Source organism: Ceratosolen solmsi, unplaced genomic scaffold (genome assembly GCF_000503995.2).
Source record: "Ceratosolen solmsi marchali unplaced genomic scaffold, CerSol_1.0 scaffold53, whole genome shotgun sequence".
Lineage (NCBI taxonomy): Eukaryota > Metazoa > Arthropoda > Insecta > Hymenoptera > Agaonidae > Ceratosolen > Ceratosolen solmsi.
This window is the reverse complement of record NW_011948441.1, coordinates 1,519,956-1,543,849: the sequence shown is the minus strand read 5'-3', so window position 1 is coordinate 1,543,849 and position 23,894 is coordinate 1,519,956. Positions and strand designations below refer to the sequence as shown.

The window sequence follows — 23,894 nt, the reverse complement described above, 5'->3', positions numbered from 1 at the left end:
AGGGAGGGGAGGGGAGTAGGAATGGTAATTGGGTAGGGGGAATGGGGCAGGGGGGAAGGGTCCGAAGACTGAAATTCGAGCATCGGAAAATAAAGAGCGCGAGACAAAACATTGCAAGAAATTAGAGGGTCGATTCGAGCGGTCAAACGGGCAGGGAGCGCCCCCACCAGCCGCCCCCGCGGCTCTGCGCCCGGGACGTATTCCCGCCCCCGGGAGAGCGCGCGGACCAATGGCAGCCCCCAGTCGACTCCACCCCGTGGGGCGCGAGCCAGGTTTAAGGCTGGCGAGCCCTCAGTGCCTCGCGCCATATCGCCCGAGCGCGACGACCTCGGCGGATCGGCATGAGGCGGCAATAAGCCCGAGCACCATGGCTGGACCCTACCTGTCGCCTCTCGGGCCCCAGGCCGACCTTCTCACCGAGTACATGTTCGGACGTCGCCGGCAGGTTAGTGTACGTTCCCTTTGTTACTAATAAACTCGAGCGTGGCATTGCCTCGAGGTAGCTCGCTTTGGCGGCGCGCTGTGATTGTGCGAGAGGATGGTGACGGTCGACTGTGTGCCGAGTGCCAAGCCACTTACGAGGACCGGCGTCGTTAGGCCGAAGTCTGGGGCTTCGGAGCTGAGAGGGATACGTTTTTGTGTTGTAGAGACGAAACCGGACGACCTTCACGCCGCAGCAGCTCCAGGAGCTCGAGTCCCTCTTTCAGAAGACCCATTATCCGGATGTATTCTTGCGAGAAGAGGTCGCCCTAAGGATCTCACTATCGGAAGCTCGTGTCCAGGTATGCATCATCTTATCGTCAATTGCCGATAATGAACGGGCTGCTAGGATTGAACGCGAAGTATGCCGTGGGTAAAAAATAGTTAATCGACTCGCCGTTAAATTGATTTCACATCTTCTTAAGGTATTTATTTACAACAGTTTTGTTCAGAAAATGTTGGGCAAGATCGCGTGTAGGATTGACAAAATAAAATAAGGTAGAATCTTTACGAATACGCATAAGATAAAACGATTTACATCAACGCATCAAATGTCAATTATATGACGGACTAACCCGAATGCACAGCCTAAGGATGAAATTGTTTAGAATTACATTTTTAATTTACTCGTTTCAAGCATCATTTTACCTGCTAACAAACACTGAAAATAATTATATACATACCGACATATGATTAACAATCAATTATAAAATAAGCATATTATATGGCAAAAATTTTCTTTCTAATCGATAATAACGAATTAAACTTCTTAATATATCTAGAAATTATAAAACTTTTAATTGTTATTCGTAAAATTTTATCGATTACTTCAAAACGAAGATGCATTTATGGATTCGAATGACTTGGTTAATTAGTAGCTCATTACGTTAATATATCGACGAAAAGTATCGAGGCTCAATGTCGATTGCTACTTTTAGAAACATTTAAAACACTGATCGATGCTTCAAAACTGTGTATTAAAATACCGTTAAATTTTGTAAAAATAATATTGACTGGAATTCTTATCTTCTAATTAATCGAGTTTCTTCATAAATTTGGACTCGATCCAAATGCATTTGACAAATATATGTATTTTCAATATATTTGATTTTTAATTTGTTTACACTGGATTATTAAGTGTTAATTATTTTATAAAATTTTATTATATATTATGGAGATTAATCGTTCAAAGTAAACTATAAAATCGCAGATCGACCATTTATAACTTTCATTATTTTAAATTTGTCAAAATTATCCAATCTTTCAAAATTTCAAAAATCGTACCAATGCTCTAAATCCCATTCGGACTCTAAATACCCATATGACCAGCAAACTGCTCATCCCTTAAAACATAGCTTTAAACTTATATATGAACAACACATATGCAATAAAATATGTAATAACGATAAAATGAAAGAAACGAAGGAACAACGATGAAACAACTTGGTTGAATATTACTCAATAATAACTGGGCGAAGCAAAGATTTGCCGATTCACTCGCACTAACCTTCCATTGTTCACCTTTCACTGTTTACCAATTGAGTCCGTCGGACGTCAATTGTGTCCGCGTCTCTGAATTCGGGGCTTGCGCAGGTGTGGTTCCAGAATCGGCGTGCCAAGTGGCGCAAACAGGCACGGCTTCAGCTCCTGCAGGATGCCTGGCGCATGCGCTGCCTAGGTCTCGGCAGCGCAGCCCCACTACTCCTGCGACCACCGCCTCCGCCGCCGCCGGGTATGCAGGAGCGACCCGAAGGCTCACCACCGCCGGCCCAACAGCCGTCGATTCAGCAGTCGATCCCGCTCCAGGAAAAGGTCATTGATGTCGGTGGTGCATCACCGCCCGTTTGCCGGGATTACCGAATCCTGCCACCACCACACGGGTGCGTTCTACCATTCGTCTACGCTCATTTTCATCAAATTTGTCTTCTAATTCGTCTGGCTTATTATTTTAAAGGACTCGCGCGCGAGGTCCTCGACTGGACGATTGCTACTGCCTGCTACGAATAATAGCGTTTTCGAAAATATATCAAGGATTCAAGTATTCTTATCCGATGCATTTTTTTTTGTCTTTTCTGGCATTGTCGATGCTTATAAACGACCATCGGTTTCACTTTGTTTACCATTGCATGTAATGAATCATTATGGATCTTACTAATGATGTCCGGCACATCAATCAAAATCCACATTGACAAGAGCTTTAATGGGACATTTTTAAGACCTTTATGACAAAGCACTGTAATTTACCATTATTGTATTTATTCATTACTCTTTCAATATATTCAAATATACAATTGTTATATAAGATTTTAATTTATTCGAATACGCGAACTTACGTTGACTGTAATTTCTGAGGCTTATCGCGTCTTCTAAAATTATTATTTCCACCCTGTTAGTCCCTGTTAGTCAAATTGATTTGCACCTCAGAATATATAAATCTGCAGAGAAATACAATTACATATAAATTTATTGCAAATATGTATGAAAGAAAAATTGCCTATATTCGAATGTAGCCCAGGCTATTCTCTTTTTATCTTCAAATAAATAAACTCCTTATATTTATGACGGTTGATATTCTATACGTTTAAAGCTTGTCAATGATGAATATGATCGCTTAAAAAATTTACAAAAGATCCGTCCGAGGCCAAAGCAATTACCGATTCAAATTTTCGATTTTTTCATGATAATAACTCGTGTGTGTTGACTTAGGTACACGATGACGCGCGACAAATCACCGGATAAGTGCGGATGCGGTTCACCATCGCGGGGATCCGTGAGTCCATCGGCATTATCCTCGTCGCCGGAGGCTGAACCTCGGCCACCCCAGGAGTCTGAGATCGACTTGACCATGAAAGGTCCATCGCCGGTGCTCCGACCATCGGCGCTTTTCCACCATCTGCATCACTTACAGCAGCACTTGCATCGGCCGACCAACCTTAGTCCCCATCCCCCGGAGGAACCTCTGGATGTTACTCTTACCGGTCTCAAGAAGTAACGACTCACATCGCCTTTAGTTTTTTCTCTCCTCATGCGAATTTATCATTGTTGAATGTACGAGCAAATCCATGGCAAATAATTTTTGAGTCTGATTTTTCACCATAGTGCGTTTGTAACTTCAGTTTCATGCCAAAACTATAATGTAAAAGTCATATCTTGCAGCATTATAAACATTGTTTAGTCGATGAATTGTTACGGGAATAATGATTATTATTTATACATAATAAGAAGAAAGAAGGTTGTGTCCCCGAAATAGGCAGTAAAAACTAGTCTATCCCGATATTAATCGTGGTCAGTGATATTATTGTAACACATCAGTCTCCTTCGCTTCAAGTCAGATTCTTTTTTTTTTTTTGTAATATACTTTGATTTATTGTATTCGTAAGGAAGCTATAAATTAGTTAATAGTACGCAAAGCATAACGAAAACTATGTAATAAGAATGTCGTAATTATAAATATCTTAGCTATCTGAGTGATATGATTTAACAACGCGTCTCGAGGTCTTCCAATGCACAATTATTCTGGCGGGCGTAAACGATAAACGTACGATTAATAATACACTTGGGAATCGCGTTTAGTAAAATACGAATGAATTTTTATGGTACATTTCGGTATACCTCAGTATCTTTATAAATATTATCTTTCTCGTTGCTCTTTTCATTCAGTGTTAGAGCGTTTTTATTGATCCACCGCGAGGAAATATTTTTGTATATTTTCCAACAGTTGTGGAAATGGCGAGTACGTACTGCTTCTATGCTAGACAATTAATATTAATTATAATCGAATGAAATTAAATTACATCTCTGTACATTGATTCAAGTATGATAAAAATACGGTTAAAGAAGCTTACGGAAAAATTTCGTGAAAATAGCTATTATCGCAAATTTTATTTAATTTTTTACTTTTAATTAATATATAAATCAATACACAAAATTTAAACTGATTATACAGTTTTCGCATATCACTTTCAGCGTAATTATATATATATAGCGGATATTCCTATATATATTATATGGCTTTCCTGCCTAATTGCACCGGTAATAATAAATTTAATTGTTAAATTATTACGGCTTTGATTGCTTTTACTAAGATTTGAAATTTACTACAAAGAGATATCAATATGTACGATATTATTTTTTATTGTAAAGTAAAAAGTTCATAAAATATAAAAAATTAAAAGTCATTGGTGAAAATGAAGTAAAGAATTTTTTATTAATATAGCTGATGATATTAAAATTGAAAATCATAATTAGTTAACAGCAGTAAATATGATACGTAATGAATATAAATTAAACAAAAGAGTACAGCTATAATTAATTACTATTAATTGCTGAAAAAGTTTGCAACAAATATATGATCTGAGGCCCAGAATAAGAAACAATTTTTCAAATGTTAGATGAAAATGTTAGATTGTTAAGAACTCAATTATTACTCAAATTTATGTAAATATTTAAAAACCCATAAATTCTTTAGTAATGATTAATATCGATGATATAAATTAATTACATTCTTAATTTTTTTTTTAACATTACGGTATATTTTATAAAATTATCCAATATAATAAATTTATCAATATTAAGAAACAAAACTGATATTGATATATATATCATCTCTTTTAAATACAGTGATACTATCGGTTTTGATAATATGCATTTGAAAATTCAGATTGCTATGATAATAAATTAATTATCATAATGAAATTTTATTTTTAAGAATGACAGATACTTAAAAATATTAAAAATCGAGTTTTTAACAGCGGAAATATTTTATCTATTACTATCTTGTCAAAGATTTAAAATTACAGTAAAATTTAATTCGAAAAAGTATTGAGTCTTAAGTACTATTATTTTAGTTCGAGTATCTAGAGTAAAAAGATAAAGAAAGAGTCATTATAATGTGAAAAAAAAATTTATAATAACATTTTCACTAAATAAGTATGTTAACAGATCAAGTGATAATTCATTTAACAAATTTTTATTTGCCTTTGTTATTTGATATTTAAAATACGAATAAATATTAAACTGCTAAGTAATCAAAATGAAACAGCACACTTATAACTGTGAAAACAGTAGTTTACGTTGAGATTAAATATGTTAATAGGTCGCAAAACCTTTATTAGCATTCAAATCAATTAATTTTAATTAATAATACAGTGTAAGTTAATCAATCGAAAATTTGGAGCTTTTTGAATATTATAATTATAAATATTCGACAAAAATCTAATTCTAGTCAGGGAATATTTATACAATTTTTTTAATGCAAGGTATTATGTTATTTATATAATTACTGTAAAATGTAGTATATTGATAAACTAAAGAATTAAATAGCATCAAGCGCATCAAGAAGCACTTGTGAAAATATTATCAAAATGTTTATATAAGCTTGCGAACGTTTCCTTATATTTTTGTATAATTCTGTCTTTAAATGTAATAACAAACTTTATTTGTATAATATTCCATTAAACTCTCAGAAAAGCAGCTTTCCTTTTGAAAGATCTAGTCACGAAACTAAACGAACCTGATTAGATTGAATTAGATGCTGCGCATTTAGAAATGCTTAAGTTTCGCCTTAAGTGTGTATCATAATTGCATATTTCATCCAATCACGAGTATTTTATATAACTTAAAATGTAAATACTTAATATAGTACATAAAGAAAATCAATGTACATTTTATTTTAATAGCACTAGCACCACTTAAATTAATTTATACCGTATATCTTAAGTAATGTATGTCCTATAAAGTTGTTATCATCCTTATTACTTGAGTCCACGTTCCAAACGATAATTACAGAGACTGCAGAATGAAAAATAAATGGACCAATAACAAATAATAGATCATTCATAAATATCGTCTTACTTAAATTTTATTTATAAAAGCACAGTACTACGAACAAAGAGCTACTGATTCTTTTTTTTTTTTTTTATCACGAGGGAATGCGAGATGACAATTATCTTGATGACTGTAAGCGTAGATGCAGCAGCAAGAAAAGAAAATAAGAAATTCGATCGTCTGTATGTGTACAGTGAGATAAATAATGCTCTATTATGTCCCTCTGCATATCAATTAAATTCACAGATGACAATATTAAAAAATTTTCTTTTTTTTTTCTTATATTTTTTTATCAGTTGGGCTTTACTAAGAGCGTTATATATAAAGTGGAAAGTATAATGTGAATCTTTTTCTAGTGACCAATAATTTTGTTCTTTATTGCATAAGGTGAACTTGATATAGTCTTTCCTGGTGAGAAAATAGAAAATATTAAAGTGAGAGTAAAGAATCAAACTGCGAATTAAATGTTATTTCAATCATTTTTGTTCATTCGAGCATTCTTAATAACTACTGAATTAATATTATCTTATAAAAAAAAGCACAATATTTTTTTTTTCCATAAATTTAGGTCCAATTTTATAATTAAATTGTAAATTACATTGAAATTCATTTAAAAATATTTATATTCTGAATTGTGTTCGAAATGTTATTTTAACATTTTGCTTTCGTCAGACTAGTAAAATTTAAATATCTATACAAAGCTATAGTTTTTTAAAATATTCTAACCCTTTAAAAATTAAAAATATATAAAAAAATATTTTATAATTGAACAAATAATTTCTGTCTCTATGCATTAACTACTTTAAATCTGCTTTATAGCGATTCGCATCCCATTATTTAAGGTCTTAAAATTTTGATTACAGTTTTGAAACAATGTTGAAAATAGATATGCAATTCGCATACTTAAAATATAATACATTGGGTTAGAAATATATGATCAGTAGTATTAAATCTTTCATAAATAATTCATATATCAAAATATATTAATTAAGAAGTAAAGTTCAGGTAAGGAAGTAAAGAGGTTCTTCATTATTGATATTGTTCTACTTAAAGATGAGTGTATAAAATATGCAGTAAAAATTTTGATTATTTATCTGTAAATGACAAAAATTTTATAGTTGTCATTCAAATTGAAGACCTATTCTTGTATATAAGAAATCTGTATCTAAATTACAAATTATATAGTTTTAACGATTTTTAAATAGTTTATCATTTAAAATTACTGAATATATAAATTTTCGCATCGATATCTTTATCGATAAATGCAGTTGTATAATTAAATAATTCGTGTGTGCTTATGTACGGACACATTGATATGTTTTAGAATGTGCAAATTATATCATACGTTTTCATAAAAATTCTATTTTTTTTTTAATATACAACTTACACTTATTTTTTATGTCTAATGAAAATAATGGTTAATTACATGAGTAGTAAAAGTATATTAAATAATCTCTCATTTTATACAAATCATTATTTCTTGGTATGGATATTTTATAATCAAGCAAGTTATGAAAAGGTATTGAAAAGGGTTCAAGGCAGTTCAAGATAAGCATAGTAATACAATAATACTTACCGTTGTTAGTAATAATATTACACATAATTAGGCACAAACTTAAGATAAATTAAAGAATCTGGTTACTCTGCTGATAATTTCAACATCCATATCTATTATTAGAAACGGAATAATCAAATGAATATTTCCTACTGCAATATTTAATATAACGACCGTCAGTAATGCCAGTGCTTACGTTAACCTGGAAGAAGAAGTGATCGATACTTTTCTGTGTTTAAAAAAAATCATCGGTCATAAAGATAAGAGTACACCAATGTTCCGTAGATGCGCGCTTGAAAATATAAAAAGGTCTCGAGTTAGAACGTAAGAATTGCATAAGGGAAACTAAAATGGAAAAGTAAAGACAATGATATACTAAAAAATCGCTTAGAAAATGTAATGGATGGTAATAAAATACATATATTTGCTTTATTATTATTTCTTCTTTTTTAATTTGTTGACGTGGATCTATTGTGGAATGTGACGAATGCCTTTATTGTTTACAATAAATTATTAGTAAATGGACGTGGTATTATATTTGTTTCAATTATAGTATAATAATTATAAAATTGTAAATTAAACTAAGTTAAAATAAAAATATATTCGTATTAAAAATGAAATTATAAATATAATTCTTTTATGAATTATAAAATTAACACTAAAATTAATAATAAATATTTATCATGCTTCATTATCATCAGAATGTATAATTAAAAATATAATTAGCGAAAAAAATTCGTATTAATATTTTCAAAACTGTAATATAATTAAAATCTTTAGAAGTAATTAAGACTCTCAGAAGTCTACAATATAAATATATTTGAAAACATCATTCAAAGGACATATATAGTTTACAAGAACTAATGTTTAAATAGACTGCCATTTCAGAAAATATTGCAGTTATAAAACATCATATATTAACTTAAAACGTATTTCAAACTTGATATGATGTATTATTAAATATTGGTAATTTGAATCTAATTCGATAATATATTTATTGCTTTGGCGTTCGTATCATATGCGTATCACATCATATATTAAGTTCAACCTTATCTTAATTTCTTTTCAAAATATTTTGTATATTTTTATACAAAATACGTGGTCATAATGAACAGTCTTCAAGTACTAGACGACAGTCTGTAACAATAATGTAAATAATATTGAATGTTAATCCGGATGAAGTTAATTTTGCTATTATTATTTCTATAGAAGGCATAATCTCAATCCTAATAGAGTAAACGCATTGTATAGTCTTTTTTCATAATAATTGTTATCAATGTATTCGCCGAGGGCAAATATAAAAATATGCGATTCCTGCTAAAATTGATAATCGCTAGATTAAAATTGTATAGATTAAGCAAATTGATCCTTAGTGTTTAATATTTCTTGGTAATAATCCAACAGTTGAATAACAAACCAACTTTCGTTTGTTTCTGTCATTCAATTCTCATAAATTTAAGACTAAGACTTTATTTTATTTTTATATGCAACAATTATTATATGTAATAATTTACAAATATATTAAAAAAAAAAAAAAAAAAAAAAAAAAAAAAATTTAAAAAAAAATTAAAAAAAAAAAAAAAAAAAAAAAACATAACATTCATCAAAATATTACAATAGACATATTATTAAAATAATTTAAAAACTTTATAATACATCTTGTTTATTCTTATTTTTATATTAGACAAATTGTCACTAATAATTATTTTCTTTTAATACATGTCCAGTATAATAAATAATATAATTGATACGTTTATTAAGAAACAAATTTTAGGTCATAACTAATTAGTATACATATTTTACATTTATGAATTTGAAAATATATTGATAAAAGATATCGATAATTCAAACAATAAACTTCAGTTTACAAAACCTTAACTTCCGTAACGTTAATATTTGCTGCTGATAACAATTTATCAATTAGCAGTAAACTTACAAAAATATTCAATATCAGCGTGTATATTAGAAAATCTTGCACAAGTTTTAATTTTTCCTATAGTTATGCATAATCGTTCGCCGTTGATTTTTGTTATTTATCTATTTGATAGTTATACGACATTAAACAAATGTCAATAAAGATTAAAGAAATTTGACTTATTTGCAATTTTTACCTGCAAAATCTTCTTCACCTACTTTCCAAATACTATAATATATTGTTGATCGGCTTATTGAATTTATTCTAAAATTCTATTCTATATAATTTTTGCCTACATTGACATTTTAATATTTTAAATCGATCTTAAGCAAAATCATATAGTATTTTCATATATGTTTTATAAAATCAAGAATTATATTTGTCATTATGATTTTTAATTTAATTTAAACTCAATTTTATAATATTTAACAGAATTATTATTCTTAGTTAATATACGTTTACTAGTAAGTAGAATCTATAGAATAATCAGTTTAATAATCAGTTTATACGGCTCATTGTACCGAGTTACACGAAAATCAAACAATATACTCTTATAATTTACTTTGAAAGGAATTAAAAGCAATTTCTATAAAAAAACTGCTAGTTGTTACGAATTATAATATTTATGATATGAATTAGATAGGAATTTCTTATATAAATATAATAATATTTGTAAATATATAAATGCTAATATACAATATATAAATTATAATAATCTTTAATATTTTATAAAATTTACATAATTCTTATGGTAAAATATCCCTGTAAAAATTTATTATTAAAAAAACTTTTGGTTAGAATTTATAGTTCATGAATTGTACTTTAATAGATAACAAATAGCATTTTAATATGTGAAAAACTTTAGTTTTCTTAAAAACAAAAAAAAATATATTATGTAAAATAATTAAGTAAAAAGAAATATCATGTTTTAAGACAATATTGTTCAAAAGTATTGTTTTCTAATTTTTTCAATACTGTTTACAATTTCGATGCTTGGAATATGGAATTTATGAAAATGATGCTTGTATATATAAATATTTTGTTGAATTTAGGAAAAAGTTAAGATGAAGTTATAGTAAATTCATAAAACATTCAAAAAGGGTCGAAATCATGATCTTTATACTTGCAATTGACGATTTTATTCATTAATTAAATAATTTTATTCATTAACTAAATAAATAAAGAGCTTCGAATCTTATCTGTGTGAGTCTTTTATTTTCAACTTCATGTTCTACCAATTCATCTATAATACAGTGACCTCTATCATATTAAGTAGAATATTCAATGTTTCCCATTGAGAGTTCTAACGAATTTTTGAGATTTATTATACGTAAAGAAACTGTTGTTTTCCTACACTCTGGGATCTTTCGGCTTACGTAGGTAAATAATGATCGCACACATAAAACCGCAAATATAAAACTAAATCAAACATACAGGAAAATCTTTTAATTTTTAACAATCAATTATAATAATACTCATCTGTGTATTAAATCATATAAAATTATATTATTAATGTTCTGAATTATATTCAATCTTATATTTAGCCTTATTATATTCGATAAAGTACTTAGATGAGTATCGTATAGCGTGTAATTAAATATAAAATATGTATAAATAAATAAGATATCTTATATAGTATTTATTATGTATATATATATATATAATACAAATACTGTAGTATTATATCTTTCATATATAGTTTGTTATATTTTTCCTTGGATTATGTATATTATTATTATTATTATTATTGTTATTTAATAACATACTGAATCATAAAATAAGTCAAGAATTTTGAAAGTTACCGATTGATTTCATTTAAAATCACTTCTTATCATTTACGATGTAAAAAATCTAAAGCCTCAATTGAAATTTTAAAATGAAGTTTTTAATTACAATATAATGTTTTAATAAAAATTGTATTTTATATTAGGTTAGATGCGTAATTGCGATAAAAATGTCCGTGCCAGATTATTTTTGTTAAAAAGTAAAAGATATGAGAATCAAGAACTTGCTTATCATCATTCTTAGTCCATTTAATTATAAATAATATGTCAGAAGCTTGGGTGCAATTATTATTTAATTCAAACGCGTATCGACGGTGTATCGAGCGAAAGTTCATCAAGTGCAAAATTTATCGTTCGCAGGTATAATTCATCCACGAAAAGCGTAAGAGTGTCGAATGTCACCTTACTAACGAACAATTTCCCTTCGATTAATCACCGGTGCGTGCTCGAATATGCCACAGTCTTCCCCTATCGTTCCAAATAAGCATACGTCCGACTCTTCGCGTTAACGTCCAAACGCTATCCGTAGAATTTCAGATTGCACTGCCAGTCGCGTACCTACGTTAAAAGAGTGAAAAACTTTCGCAGTAATCAGGGGAAGTAAGGACGGACGTTGCGTTATCGACTAGCGAGCAGCGAGTGGCTCAGTTCGCGCGAGACCGGCAAGCAAGCCGCTCGTTCAGGCTTTTCTCCGTTGGAAAAACTTTCCGTGCCTACTGTTGAGTGCTCGAGGGTCATCATATCTCAATCATCTTTCAAAGGGACTACGTTCCTGTAGGTTATACATCCAGCGTGTAAAAATTGTATCACGGGGCTCGAGGCATCGGAACGCCACTTTTTGGCAAGTCGCGTTTGTGATAAGATATAATTTTTTTTTTTTTTAGTTTAATTTCTTTTAAATTGTGGCCCGTTTGACGTCGAGCTTCACCGAGTTGACGATCAATCAAAGTAAAGCGAAGTTTCAAAAGTTCATAAACATTGCTCCTCTTATTCCTACTCAAATATCAATCTCGAGGCTCATGCTGACTATCCATCGTGATTCCATTAATTTCGGCACTCCTGCGACCTTGCGCGTCTCATTTAAATGTATTCTTAAAATATCTATTTCAGCGTTATATAATTGCCGCCTTGTGGACCGTAATTGAACCAATCGTACTGCTAAATGTTAAAGCAAGAATAATAGAGTGACTTTTGCAAGTGCGAGGCCTTTGTTTTAAAATATAACAGCTATTTACGAACGTACGACTGTCTGTCATGCGTGTTAGTTGTGCAAAAGCAATGTATGCGAGAATATGTACGAAAAGGATAATGAGGAATGAATGATAGATAACTAGAAACAAATGATGTACCGTTAGAGTCGATGTAAAAGAGTGCGAGGTCGAAACGAGCATGGGCATAAGCTTGCCGTGTAGCGACATAAAACTGAGGTTAAACTTGCCGATTATGTTTAATCAACAAATTTGCGATTAATATAATATTGATAAACTCTGTGATGATATATTCGCATATATGCATTATAATTCTATTTTACTGTACATTACATGTAAAGTTTTATTATATAGTGTTATCATGATATAATTATATAGGGCGAATTCGTGTTATTTACGAGTAAGATGGTGCCTGTATTATAAGACATATATCTAATGGAAATCTTATTACTTTTCCATTATTCGATATTATAGATTTGTATTAGCGTTGGACATGTAGTTGCGCACATTTTATTTAATTATCCATTCGCTTAAAGTCGAATGTAGAACAGACATGTTGAGTATAAATTATTGCAAGATTATTTTCAGAATCAAAGTGCCACTTAGAGGCAAATTAAGTTTAATAGAAAAATTTCTTCAAATGAACAAATACGTAGCCGAGTGCATTGCTGCATAATTAATAAATAATTCCTACGATGCGCCTCGTTATTGTCGGTCACGAGATTATTATTTTACCGCGTCTTCGTAATTTTCGAAAATGCTAATTATCTTCATTTAAACAACAGCAACGACAACAACAATAACAACAAAATTTGCTGCTATTTCGTTGTAATACCGGCGTCATGTCATTAACAACCTTCTTATTACCTTCGACTATCCCAAATGGCCTTATCACCCATAGACACGTCGTATTTGCTTATTCCACAGTCACATAATATATCGATTACACGCTGCAATATCAGATGCTTTTAGAAATCCTGCAGTCAAATATCATTAATTTGACGTATTTACTAATTTTATTTGTGCACATTATTTTATAAATTTACATCGCGTGATTTACATGGCTTCATTGTGTAAAGTAACACGAATGAGTAAATATGATAATTTATTACAATATATATATATATATTATCATTCTTAGCACCTTTCCTTGATTACGGAAAAGTTGTTAAATAGAATATTTATTGCATTTAAACCTTAAACCAAACTTCAGCAGCATTGCTTATCATACTTTATTACAAAAACTGTGAGAAATATCGTTATATTTAGGACGTTTGCCTGTACAATTTTAATCCGAGTTTTTTCGTCAAGTCATACTATTGAATATTATTGAGTTAAGAGGATTATATTCATAATTGCACCAAGTCTTTCTTCCAAGTAAAATATTCAAACTTTTACTTCATTAAAATAATAAAACACTCGTTATTCGTATGTTTAAGTTCGGTATTTCGCAAATAGACGGGCGAGCTATTACATTGTGTATAAATCTAAGTCGTATTTTCATTTTGATTTCATTTATGTAGCAAAGCCTCACGAGTGAGAAACACGATTTGATTCATATGGTATATATGCGTCTAATGTACGAAAGGTTCAGACGTGGTGTGCTCTATATTAAAAATGTTATGAAGGGTCTACATTTCTATGAATGGGTGTCGGTAATAAATAGCATTTTCTGTATTAATAAGCTCGGCAAGATTGGATATGTGACGTGCGACTTTAATCGTTGATTGGTGTTGAGTAGAAAAGGAATGTTTCGCAAAGCCATGATCGCCGATCAGTCGTAAATGATAATGAAGAAAATGCTTAAAGAATTGCACCACGCTTTATGCAATTCAACCTGTTCTTTTCATTCTTGCATTTCTCCGCGATCAGGGGCATTAAATAAGTTGAGAACCCAGTGCCACCATTCTCATTATATTATATAATATTATGAAATTGTTAGCATTATCATTATCAATTAATTATATTATTAATTTTCTCGATTTGACATTTGTATTTATCAATTTTCCTTAAATTAAGTTTCCATTCGGTTAATAGGGCCAATTAATTAATTGTATTAATTAATTAATTATTAATTTTAGTAAATAAAATTGACCCTTATTTGTTTATCAATAAATTGTAGACGAAATTCAAAAATCATATTTATCATCGAATAAAATACGTATGCGTTAGCCTAACTTCTAACTTGTCGATTAAAAAAAAATTTGAAATGCATACCTGTTTATTGAGCAAATGACGTGACTTTTTGTTTCGCTTGAAGAAAGGCTCGTCTCGATAGTAATCGCGTCACGTGCCAATTGATACTTGAAAATAAAAGCCAACGAGATGATACGAGTGATTATTGTCGAGAATTATAGTAAATATTAAAATAAATAATGTAAAAGTGACATTGAATATAACGTTTATGTAGTTATAAAATGGAAATAAATCGGCCTGTATGACTGAATAGATGTTTCGATGACATCTACAAAGTAAATTGATCATTGTTCATTGATGCAATTGTCCGTGAGTAAGAAGCTGAATTTCAATAATCAATAACACGCCATTAATAACACGTTAAATCCAAATAAATCTTTTGGCCAATATTACAATAATATAATAAAGAATATCGATTTAACAGAAAAAAGTCAGGGATCTTCTGATATAAACTACTGATTTTTCTTGCTCTATTGTTTAACAAGTTAACCAGTTAAAATAAACTTTTTGTAATATAGTAATAAAAAATAATAATGTTTTATTGTGTTTTATAGAAAAAGGCATATGTTAGAAGATGCGGCTATTCAATTTAGTATTTGTTTTGATATTATTGATTCCTGTTAATGCTCATGGACAGTCGTAAGTATATTTTGTATTTAATTAATACAATCAACCGACCGAACTTTTATTATTACAATTGAAATTGATTTGGTCATTTAAAGATAATACTTTCATGAAATTAAGTTATATGCAATGTATGAGCACTATTTATTTAAATTGATTTAATAATGAGTAAGTTTAATTCTATTTAGTCAAAAGAAATAACAAAGAAGAAGAAAAATATGATAAGAAAAAAAAAGGCATAAATTGACTTAGGTGTTAAAGCTCTGGCCATTAATACTTATAAAAATGTCGATGTTTTCCTAGTTACGTTACTTTGTGTACAATTTCAAATTGTATAAAGGATGAAATAATTCGTTAATTTTAATTAACAAACGTTCGAAACGTATTATGAAAAATAAGCAAAAAGAAAGAAAAAAGAAATTTCTAAATTATTCCATTGATCGAGAAGTTGTAGAAGAAAGTCACCTTTTAAAAAATATGTCTACTCCCTATACTCTCCTTATCGGTTTTTAAAACTATTTTTACCTCCGACTCCCAGCACAAGTACAGAAACGCTCAAAGATCGTTAATAAAATCTTATTTTTTATAAAAGGATATTTCCGAGGTCGTGTACTAATGCCTCACTGATTTTAATGATTATTAAATTTAATATTAAAAGGCCTAAAATTTCTTACAGAAAATTCACGAGGACATACGAATGCGTCCAGAGTAACAGATGTCGACGCTCGGTACGTCCGGTCAGCGACATTGGCGGTTTATCTCAGCACCCGAGCCTTCAGGCATGCAAACTCGTCTGCGCGTCCGGAGCCGGACTTTGGCCGATACCGACGGGACCAATAAATACTGGCAGCAACGTGAGTTCATAAATGATTATGCGCAAAGTATCTAAAATGTTTTGCAAACACGTTGGGAGAAAGTTTGATAGTTCGAGACGTTTTATCTTTTCTGTTCTATAAAGCGTCGCTATAGTGTCGAAGTAATTAACCCGATACAAATTATTATGACCTTATTGAATTTTATACAAACTTTTTCTTGTACATACTAAACCAAAACGAACTTTCCTTTTATATATACAAAGCAAATATGCATTTTTTTTTTTTTTATTGTTTAATTTAATTTTCAATACGTAGTTCTTATGATTTGTAATGAACTTTGACAAATTAAATTCTGTATGATTAAAAAACTGAGAAAATTTTGTAAAAATCTTAAATACTTTGTATCTTCTATCTCAATTATCAAATAATCGTAGTGTATTTTGTTTGCTTTTTGTTCAGTATCTAACTATTCACCCAGAGAATTTTCAATTTATAAGAGTTGATAACGTCACGGATCAAGCGCGCATTTTCATATCAAAGGCTATCGACATTTTCATGGAGAACGTTCGTTCTATTTGTACATTCAATTGTAAGCAAGTTAGCAGGAAAATTTCGGTGAATTTGAAGGTCGAATCCTCTAATCTGGATCTCAACTGGGAAACCAATGAAGGATACGATTTGGAAATTTCCACTACTGGTAACACAATCTTAACTTCGAAATGCCACGTATTTCATAAAGATAATGAATTTAAGAACTTAAGAAAAGTCAATTGAATTAAGTCAAATCGACGAGTTGGATGATATATAAAGAACGTTTCACTGATTAAGCGTTACTGAAAACTACATTGGTAGTAAACTTCTATCGCCTTCGATTTGTATATTCAAAGCAAACCCTACATTATAATACTCGAACTATTACGAATTTTTATTTTTTAATGCAACGACTTAAATCGCATTAAGTACAAACAACTATTTCGTTTTATCCAATCGAGTCAAGTTGTCACTATTCTAAAGCACTTTATATAGACGCATTATATATATGTTTAGCACAAAGTACTATCGTTTAGCTTTAGTAGCAGTGATGGTTAGAGACGCAATGAAACAGCAGCAACAATAGTACATCTAAGCATTTCACCATTAAGACATCAATTGTACACACTAATAGGTTCCGATGTGTCTATCTTCGTTTCGGCACACACTGTTTACGGCATGCGTCACGGCCTGGAGACGCTATTGCAATTAGTAGCACCTGTGCGAGATCTCGGGAAGATAGTTATCCTGGATTTTGCGACGGTGCATGATAAGCCGGTGTTCCAGCATCGCGGACTTCTCATCGATACCGCGAGAAACTTCCTACCGGTACCAGATATTCTGCGTACTATCGACGCCCTCGCCTCCGTCAAGATGAATGTCCTGCACTGGCACGCCACCGATAGTCAGAGCTTTCCACTCGAGATTAGAAGCGAACCACTAATGACCATGTGAGCTGCACCTATTCGTAACGATATCATATAAACGTTTTATTGGATATCGGCTAATCTTCCGCTCCGCTAGATTTTGTTTAATTTTAATAAAGCGAGCATCCTAATTAATATACTATATACGTATATATACATATGAAAGCCAAGCAATCTCTACGACGGTAGATTTATTAGAAGATATTTTATATTTTGCACTTTATTTGTCAATATATTTATTGTTATATATATATATATATATATATATATCAAGTTTGGCTTTCATACTGAGAAACCGCACATCAACGGTGTCGGGGATCGGAGAAAGTCGCAAATAAGCTTAGTTGTCATGTATATATGTAAAATTCGAGGTCGATCTGACGTATACAATACAATATAATGTTAAGTAACATTAACGAATAAGAAAATCATTGAAGAAAATAATTAAATTAAAAATTTTAGGTACGGAGCTTACAGCCCTGAGCAAATATATACTGTGGAGGACATGCAGAAAATAAAGAAATATGCCAACTCGAGAGGAATTAGAATTATTTTAGAACTTGATTCTCCGTCTCATGCTGGGGCTGGCTGGGAGTGGGGCGAGTCCGAAGGTTTGGGTAATTTAGCGGTATGTGTTAATCAGCAGCCTTGGCGTGAATTTTGCATCCAGCCCCCGTGTGGTCAGCTCAACCCCGTTAATCCCAATACTTTCAACGTTCTCCGGAATATTTACAAAGAACTCTTGAATACGTTTGGTCGACATGGATTGATGCATCTTGGTGGCGATGAGGTTCGTACATTGCGTTCATTCGATTTCAAATCAATTATGGCGCCACGTAAAAGACGCTTTATTTGTCTTCCTTTATGCGCGTTTTTTCCTTCCTTTCGTTTTTTTTTTTTTTTTTTTTGACTAAAAACTGCGATCGAGTGTTTCGATTAATTATAAAATATACTTTTCACATTCGTAGCTTTTTATGAACTGTTGGAACTCCACGGAGGAAATAACAACCGAGATGGCTAAAATCGGCCTTGGACGAACTACCGAGGACTTTTTGAAACTTTGGGCATATGTTCATAACAAGCAGTTGGAGATATTGAATTCAGAAAGTAATGATAAAAGTACGGAAAGTGTTATTGTATGGAGCTCGATGTTAACCTCGCCAGAATTTATAGAAAATTATTTAAATAAAACGACATTTATTGTGCAAACGTGGGTCGAATCTAATACATATTTGATCAATAAACTTCTTGGTCTGGGTTACAAATTAATTATATCAACAAAGGATGCTTGGTACTTGGATCATGGATTTTGGGGCCAGACAAAATATCATACCTGGCGCGAAGCTTTCAATAATCATATACCACAACATGTAATTGCACTATTGCTATAATAATTTATATTGATTTATTGAGATGTTAGTAATGTATCTGTCGTTAATTAATATAATTACAGTCTGGAGTATTGGGAGGTGAAGCTTGCATTTGGGGCGAATATGTATTCGGTGAAAATTTGGACTCACGAGTGTGGCCGAGAACAGCCGCGGTCGCCGAAAGATTATGGAGCGATCCTTCCAAAATTACTAACTACAATCACAAATTGAGAGACTGATGTGGAGGAGAATCTCGCCCGAGGCGATTTCACCCGAGTGGTGTAGACAGAATGAGGCCCAATGTTGGTAAACTGTGATTCTATTGAACGGTTTAGACTCAAACAAACGTCATTGCAAAGTTAGTCATTAGTTTTAATTCTTAAGAGAGTTATAAATTTTTTATCTTACTTTTGACCAGTGTGTGTACGTATTTTTTTGTAATGATGAAAGTAAAAAATGAAGCCACATTTTTGTATACATAAAACAATAAATAATATTTATTTTTATCGTTGTATTAATAATTTAATAATGTAAAAATAAACCTAAGAATCATGCAATTGTTCTGCCTTTTAATTATAAGAAAACGAGGTAGTTTTAAAATTGCGCTGTAATAGAACAATACATAAATTGTATCGGGATTTTTTTTAATTATTTATAAGAATTTCACCCTTTTGTATAAAAAGGTAGGCAAATAATATATATTTTTTCCTTACACAAATAATATTTTCTTAATGTGTCACATATTATTATTATTAAGTAATACATTAAAAATATTGGACATATATTGAATAAATTAAGGAACGATGAAGAAAATTATTCCAATTATCATTATTTACAAATTTATATAAGTATAAATAAAATTTATTATCCACTTGCTGATGGTGAATTTAATATGGCTATTGTCAAATTTATTTAATTTAGATTCCTTACAAATTGTGTTAGTTAAAGCATTATCACTATGGTCGTCCTAATTAGGCATATTCTATATACGAAATTTGTATAAGAAAGAATAGAGGCTTAAAAGCTGCTTTCTGACGAATCTTATCTAAACAAGTGTTCATTTTTTTTAAACAATTACTTTGGCTGTATTAACAATTAATTGGATGGATATAAAATATTTACTCTGCCATTTATCAATTTTAAAGTGTATTTAATGTTTTTATTATTTTAAGACAAGATTTACTGTATTTTATTTAATTTATTTCATTCACAAGTCAGTTACTGAGTATATTTTGGTAACGTTAATATTTACTGTGGATAATAATTTAATTTATCAAATAGCAGTGAACTTACAATAAATATTCAATATCAGCGTGTATATTAGAAAATCTTGCATAATTTTTAATTTTTCTATTTGATAGTTATACGACATGGAACAAGTGTCAATAAAGATTAAAGAAATTTGACTTATTTGCAATTTTTACCTGCAAAATCTTCTTTGCCTACTTTCCAAATATCATAATATATTACTGATCGGCTTATCGAATTTATTCTAAAATTCTATTCTAAATAATGTTTACCTACATTGACATGTTAATATTTTAAATCGATCTTAAGCAAACTCATATAGTATATTCATAAATCTTTTACGAAATGAAAAAAATATAAATTGTTTAATTGATTAAAAAATAAAAATTTAATTGATTTTATTTCTCGATTAAAAACCTAATTTTTGATTCATGAAAATTTTTCTCACAAATTACTATTTATTACTAATTCGTTATACACATACACGAGATCAACTATATATTTAATTTATTATTTATAATTGTCCTTTTATATTATTTATAATTGTTTATATTGTTTATTTATTATTAAATTTTATTAAAATTTTATTTATTATTAAAAACATTATTTATAATTGTCCTTTTATACTCTTTACCTTATATATTTATATTGCATATTTTCTAATTATACACTAATTATGATATTTTCGGATCCTCAATATTTAGAATACTTTGTAATTATTAAATGTTCTTACCACACGCGATATTAGAATTTGATTTATTTATAGATTATACATATTTGTAAAATAATTATAGAGTATTGCAATAAAAGATATTTCCAAAATGCAAACTTTTACATTGCTATTAAAATTACTACGTTAAAATGTTAAAGTAAACGTTATATATATATATATATATATATATATATCAAAGTAATTTATAATTGGTAAATTAATTGCATTTTAAAATTCATTTGATTTTTAAAACTTAAAATATTAAGCATTATTATTACCAAAAATTCGCAACATTATATTTAATTTCAATGCATGATTTGATACTTTTAATTCAATATTAAATTTTAATACAAGTATCTACTATTTACTAACTTATAATTTGATATCTATAAATACTGTTGGACTTAGGAAAGAAATATGTAAATATAATTATTCAATAAAGTTTTTTATTATCATTTCAAACTAATTTTTAATTACAATTATCTTAACAAGTATTATAATTCTTTGTAATCGAGTTTATAATTTATATAATTTAGAATATATATAATTAAGTCTTTCTCTAGATCGTATGAAAATAAACATTTTTGGATCATGAGGTTATATTATCAGCGAATTAAATCCAATATTACGATTATTTTTATCGCTTATAAAGCTATTTGTTACAATTCGTATAAATAAAATGGAATGTTATATATTATGAAAAAGGTTATAATGTATCAACAGTTAATTGTGGGCTTTTATACACAATAATGTTACATAAATTATATTTTAATATTATAAAATTAAAAATAAATTTAATCCTTTTTGTCTTTTTACCTGAGCAAAATTTATAATGAATAATCATTTTAATAGTGTATTTAATCAAGAAATATGGGAATATTCTGAATACAATACTGATTTCCAATACCTTATGACTCTTTACCTTCAATGCTTCCCTGTACTTTTCCTCGTAGAACGGAATTTGTTGGTTGTGTGTTTAGATAATATTGTTGAAAATTAGGATGTTGCTGTTGATGATGAAAATGATTTTGTTGAATATACATGGGCTGAAGATCCAATCTTGGTTCTATTGTAGCATTTGCCTGATATGAAGGTGGACCAAAATCTTGTACGTTATGTGTTGGAAAATTCTTGTGTAATGCATAGGAGTCGTTTTGATTTTTCTGTATATTTGGCATTGGTGATTGGATGGTTGGAAGAGTTGAATACTTGGCCGAATGAACGTCTGTTATAGAGAGATTTTGGCTTTGCGTTGGCAACTGATTATGCGTATTAGTAGAACACGAGACAGCATCTTGATAAAATTTTACCTAGATCGTTCATAAGTTTTAACGTTCTTCAATAAAAGTATTTTAAAAAGATTAAAACGTATTTGTTAAATAAATAATTAAATAATTAAATGATAAAAAAAAACCATGATACAATACATTTATTGATATAAGTAATTCTGTGTTACATTTTATGGGAGGAAGAATAAGCAAATATCAAATTATCATGGAATTATAAAAATATAATTCCAATAATGCCGAAAATGATTATAGTTTAATAATATAATATTTAATATTTAAATATTAATCATACTAAAAGTAAGTGTTTTTATCATTTACTATATCGCTTTCAAATTTTGTAAATAATTTATCGGATTTAAATAAACTAAGCAAATTGTTTTATTTAAAATAATCAATAAATTTATTAAAACTTTGAAAATTTATTGTTTAGAAAAATTTATACTTACCATAAAATAAACGTGCATGCAGCTGCCTTAGAATGTTATATTAAAATGGATAAATTTTTAGAAAATTGTAAATATTTTATGTAACTATTTTGATAATAAATACGTTAAAATATATTTTATATTATTATTATATACTTAAATTCTATTGATGTTTAAATATTTACTTATTATATCTTAAGCATTTATAATTGTATAAAATTGTGTTTTGCTTTAAGTTGTACAATAATAAAGCATATTTATCTTACTGATCAAATCTTAAAATAAATTAAACAGGAAGGTTTTTTAATTATTCTATCAAATATACATTTAATTAATATTAAATTTACTTATAAATTTCTTAATGAATAAATTTATTTAGAGCGCATTACTGATGAAACGGAACCATTTGCAAGAAAATGCAGAACTTTAATAGGCTATGCAAAACTACGAAAGATCGAAAGTTTTTTTCGTTTTTCACATTATCTTTATAAATTTCACATGAATTCATAAGATACCATAAATTAAAATATTCAAAGCTTCTACATTAGTAAAGATAGTAGATTTTACCTGGGCTGCCAATAAGTTAGCCTGGGCTGATGCGAGCTGTTTGGACAAGTTGCACACGGTATTATGGAGACTGAGCAGATTTTGTGAGGAGTTTGATATTTCGTTCATGCAGATTTGCTGCTGTTCATCGGGGAAGACGTTAAAGGCTGCGCTCGGTAACTCTGGAATTTGACTGGCCAATCCTTGGTTATTACCAGCGATGAATGGTATTGCATTTATATTCATTACGGGGCTGTGGTGCATTCTTGTTGGTACTTCATAACTCACGCATGGCATATTTTGGTGAAATTGGCCACTTTGGTCAGGGTAAGTTAACATGACTGCATTATCATCAACTACCTCAGAAAAACACGGCACTTCATCTTTCATTGTTGTCAAATTGATATTTTGAGGCGTATTACATACCCTGGTATGTACTGGCCC

At 29.8% G+C, this 23,894-nt stretch overlaps 3 protein-coding genes across 4 annotated transcripts; 2 read left to right on the top strand and 1 right to left on the bottom strand.

Annotated features, from left to right (window-relative positions):
• The first annotated feature begins 324 nt into the window (after positions 1-324).
• Positions 325-3,770, top strand: LOC105365694 (paired box protein Pax-6). 2 transcript variants are annotated; one of them, XM_011503920.1, is made up of 4 exons: positions 325-445; positions 648-782; positions 2,074-2,360; positions 3,187-3,770. In XM_011503920.1, the coding sequence occupies exons 1-4, from the start codon at positions 368-370 to the stop codon at positions 3,470-3,472; spliced, it is 786 nt and encodes a 261-aa protein (XP_011502222.1). In that variant the 5' UTR covers positions 325-367; the 3' UTR covers positions 3,473-3,770. The 2 variants fall into 2 exon arrangements, with proteins under 2 accessions (XP_011502222.1, XP_011502221.1); XM_011503919.1 differs by having other exon boundaries at positions 325-451.
• Positions 3,771-8,867: 5,097 nt separating this feature from the next.
• On the bottom strand, positions 8,868-23,705 carry LOC105365693 (uncharacterized). The gene is made up of 3 exons (XM_011503918.1): positions 23,472-23,705; positions 22,113-22,500; positions 8,868-8,998 (listed from the first exon to the last, which is right to left on the bottom strand). The coding sequence occupies exons 1-3, from the start codon at positions 23,694-23,696 to the stop codon at positions 8,964-8,966; spliced, it is 648 nt and encodes a 215-aa protein (XP_011502220.1). The 5' UTR covers positions 23,697-23,705; the 3' UTR covers positions 8,868-8,963.
• LOC105365691 (chitooligosaccharidolytic beta-N-acetylglucosaminidase) lies at positions 12,216-19,683 on the top strand. The gene is given in 9 exon segments (XM_011503917.1): positions 12,216-12,334; positions 15,519-15,603; positions 16,265-16,442; positions 16,863-17,100; positions 17,569-17,884; positions 18,323-18,650; positions 18,829-19,230; positions 19,314-19,440; positions 19,443-19,683. Coding segments are annotated over 8 exon segments (1,752 nt in total). The 5' UTR covers positions 12,216-12,334; positions 15,519-15,538; the 3' UTR covers positions 19,541-19,683.
• Positions 23,706-23,894: the final 189 nt, after the last annotated feature.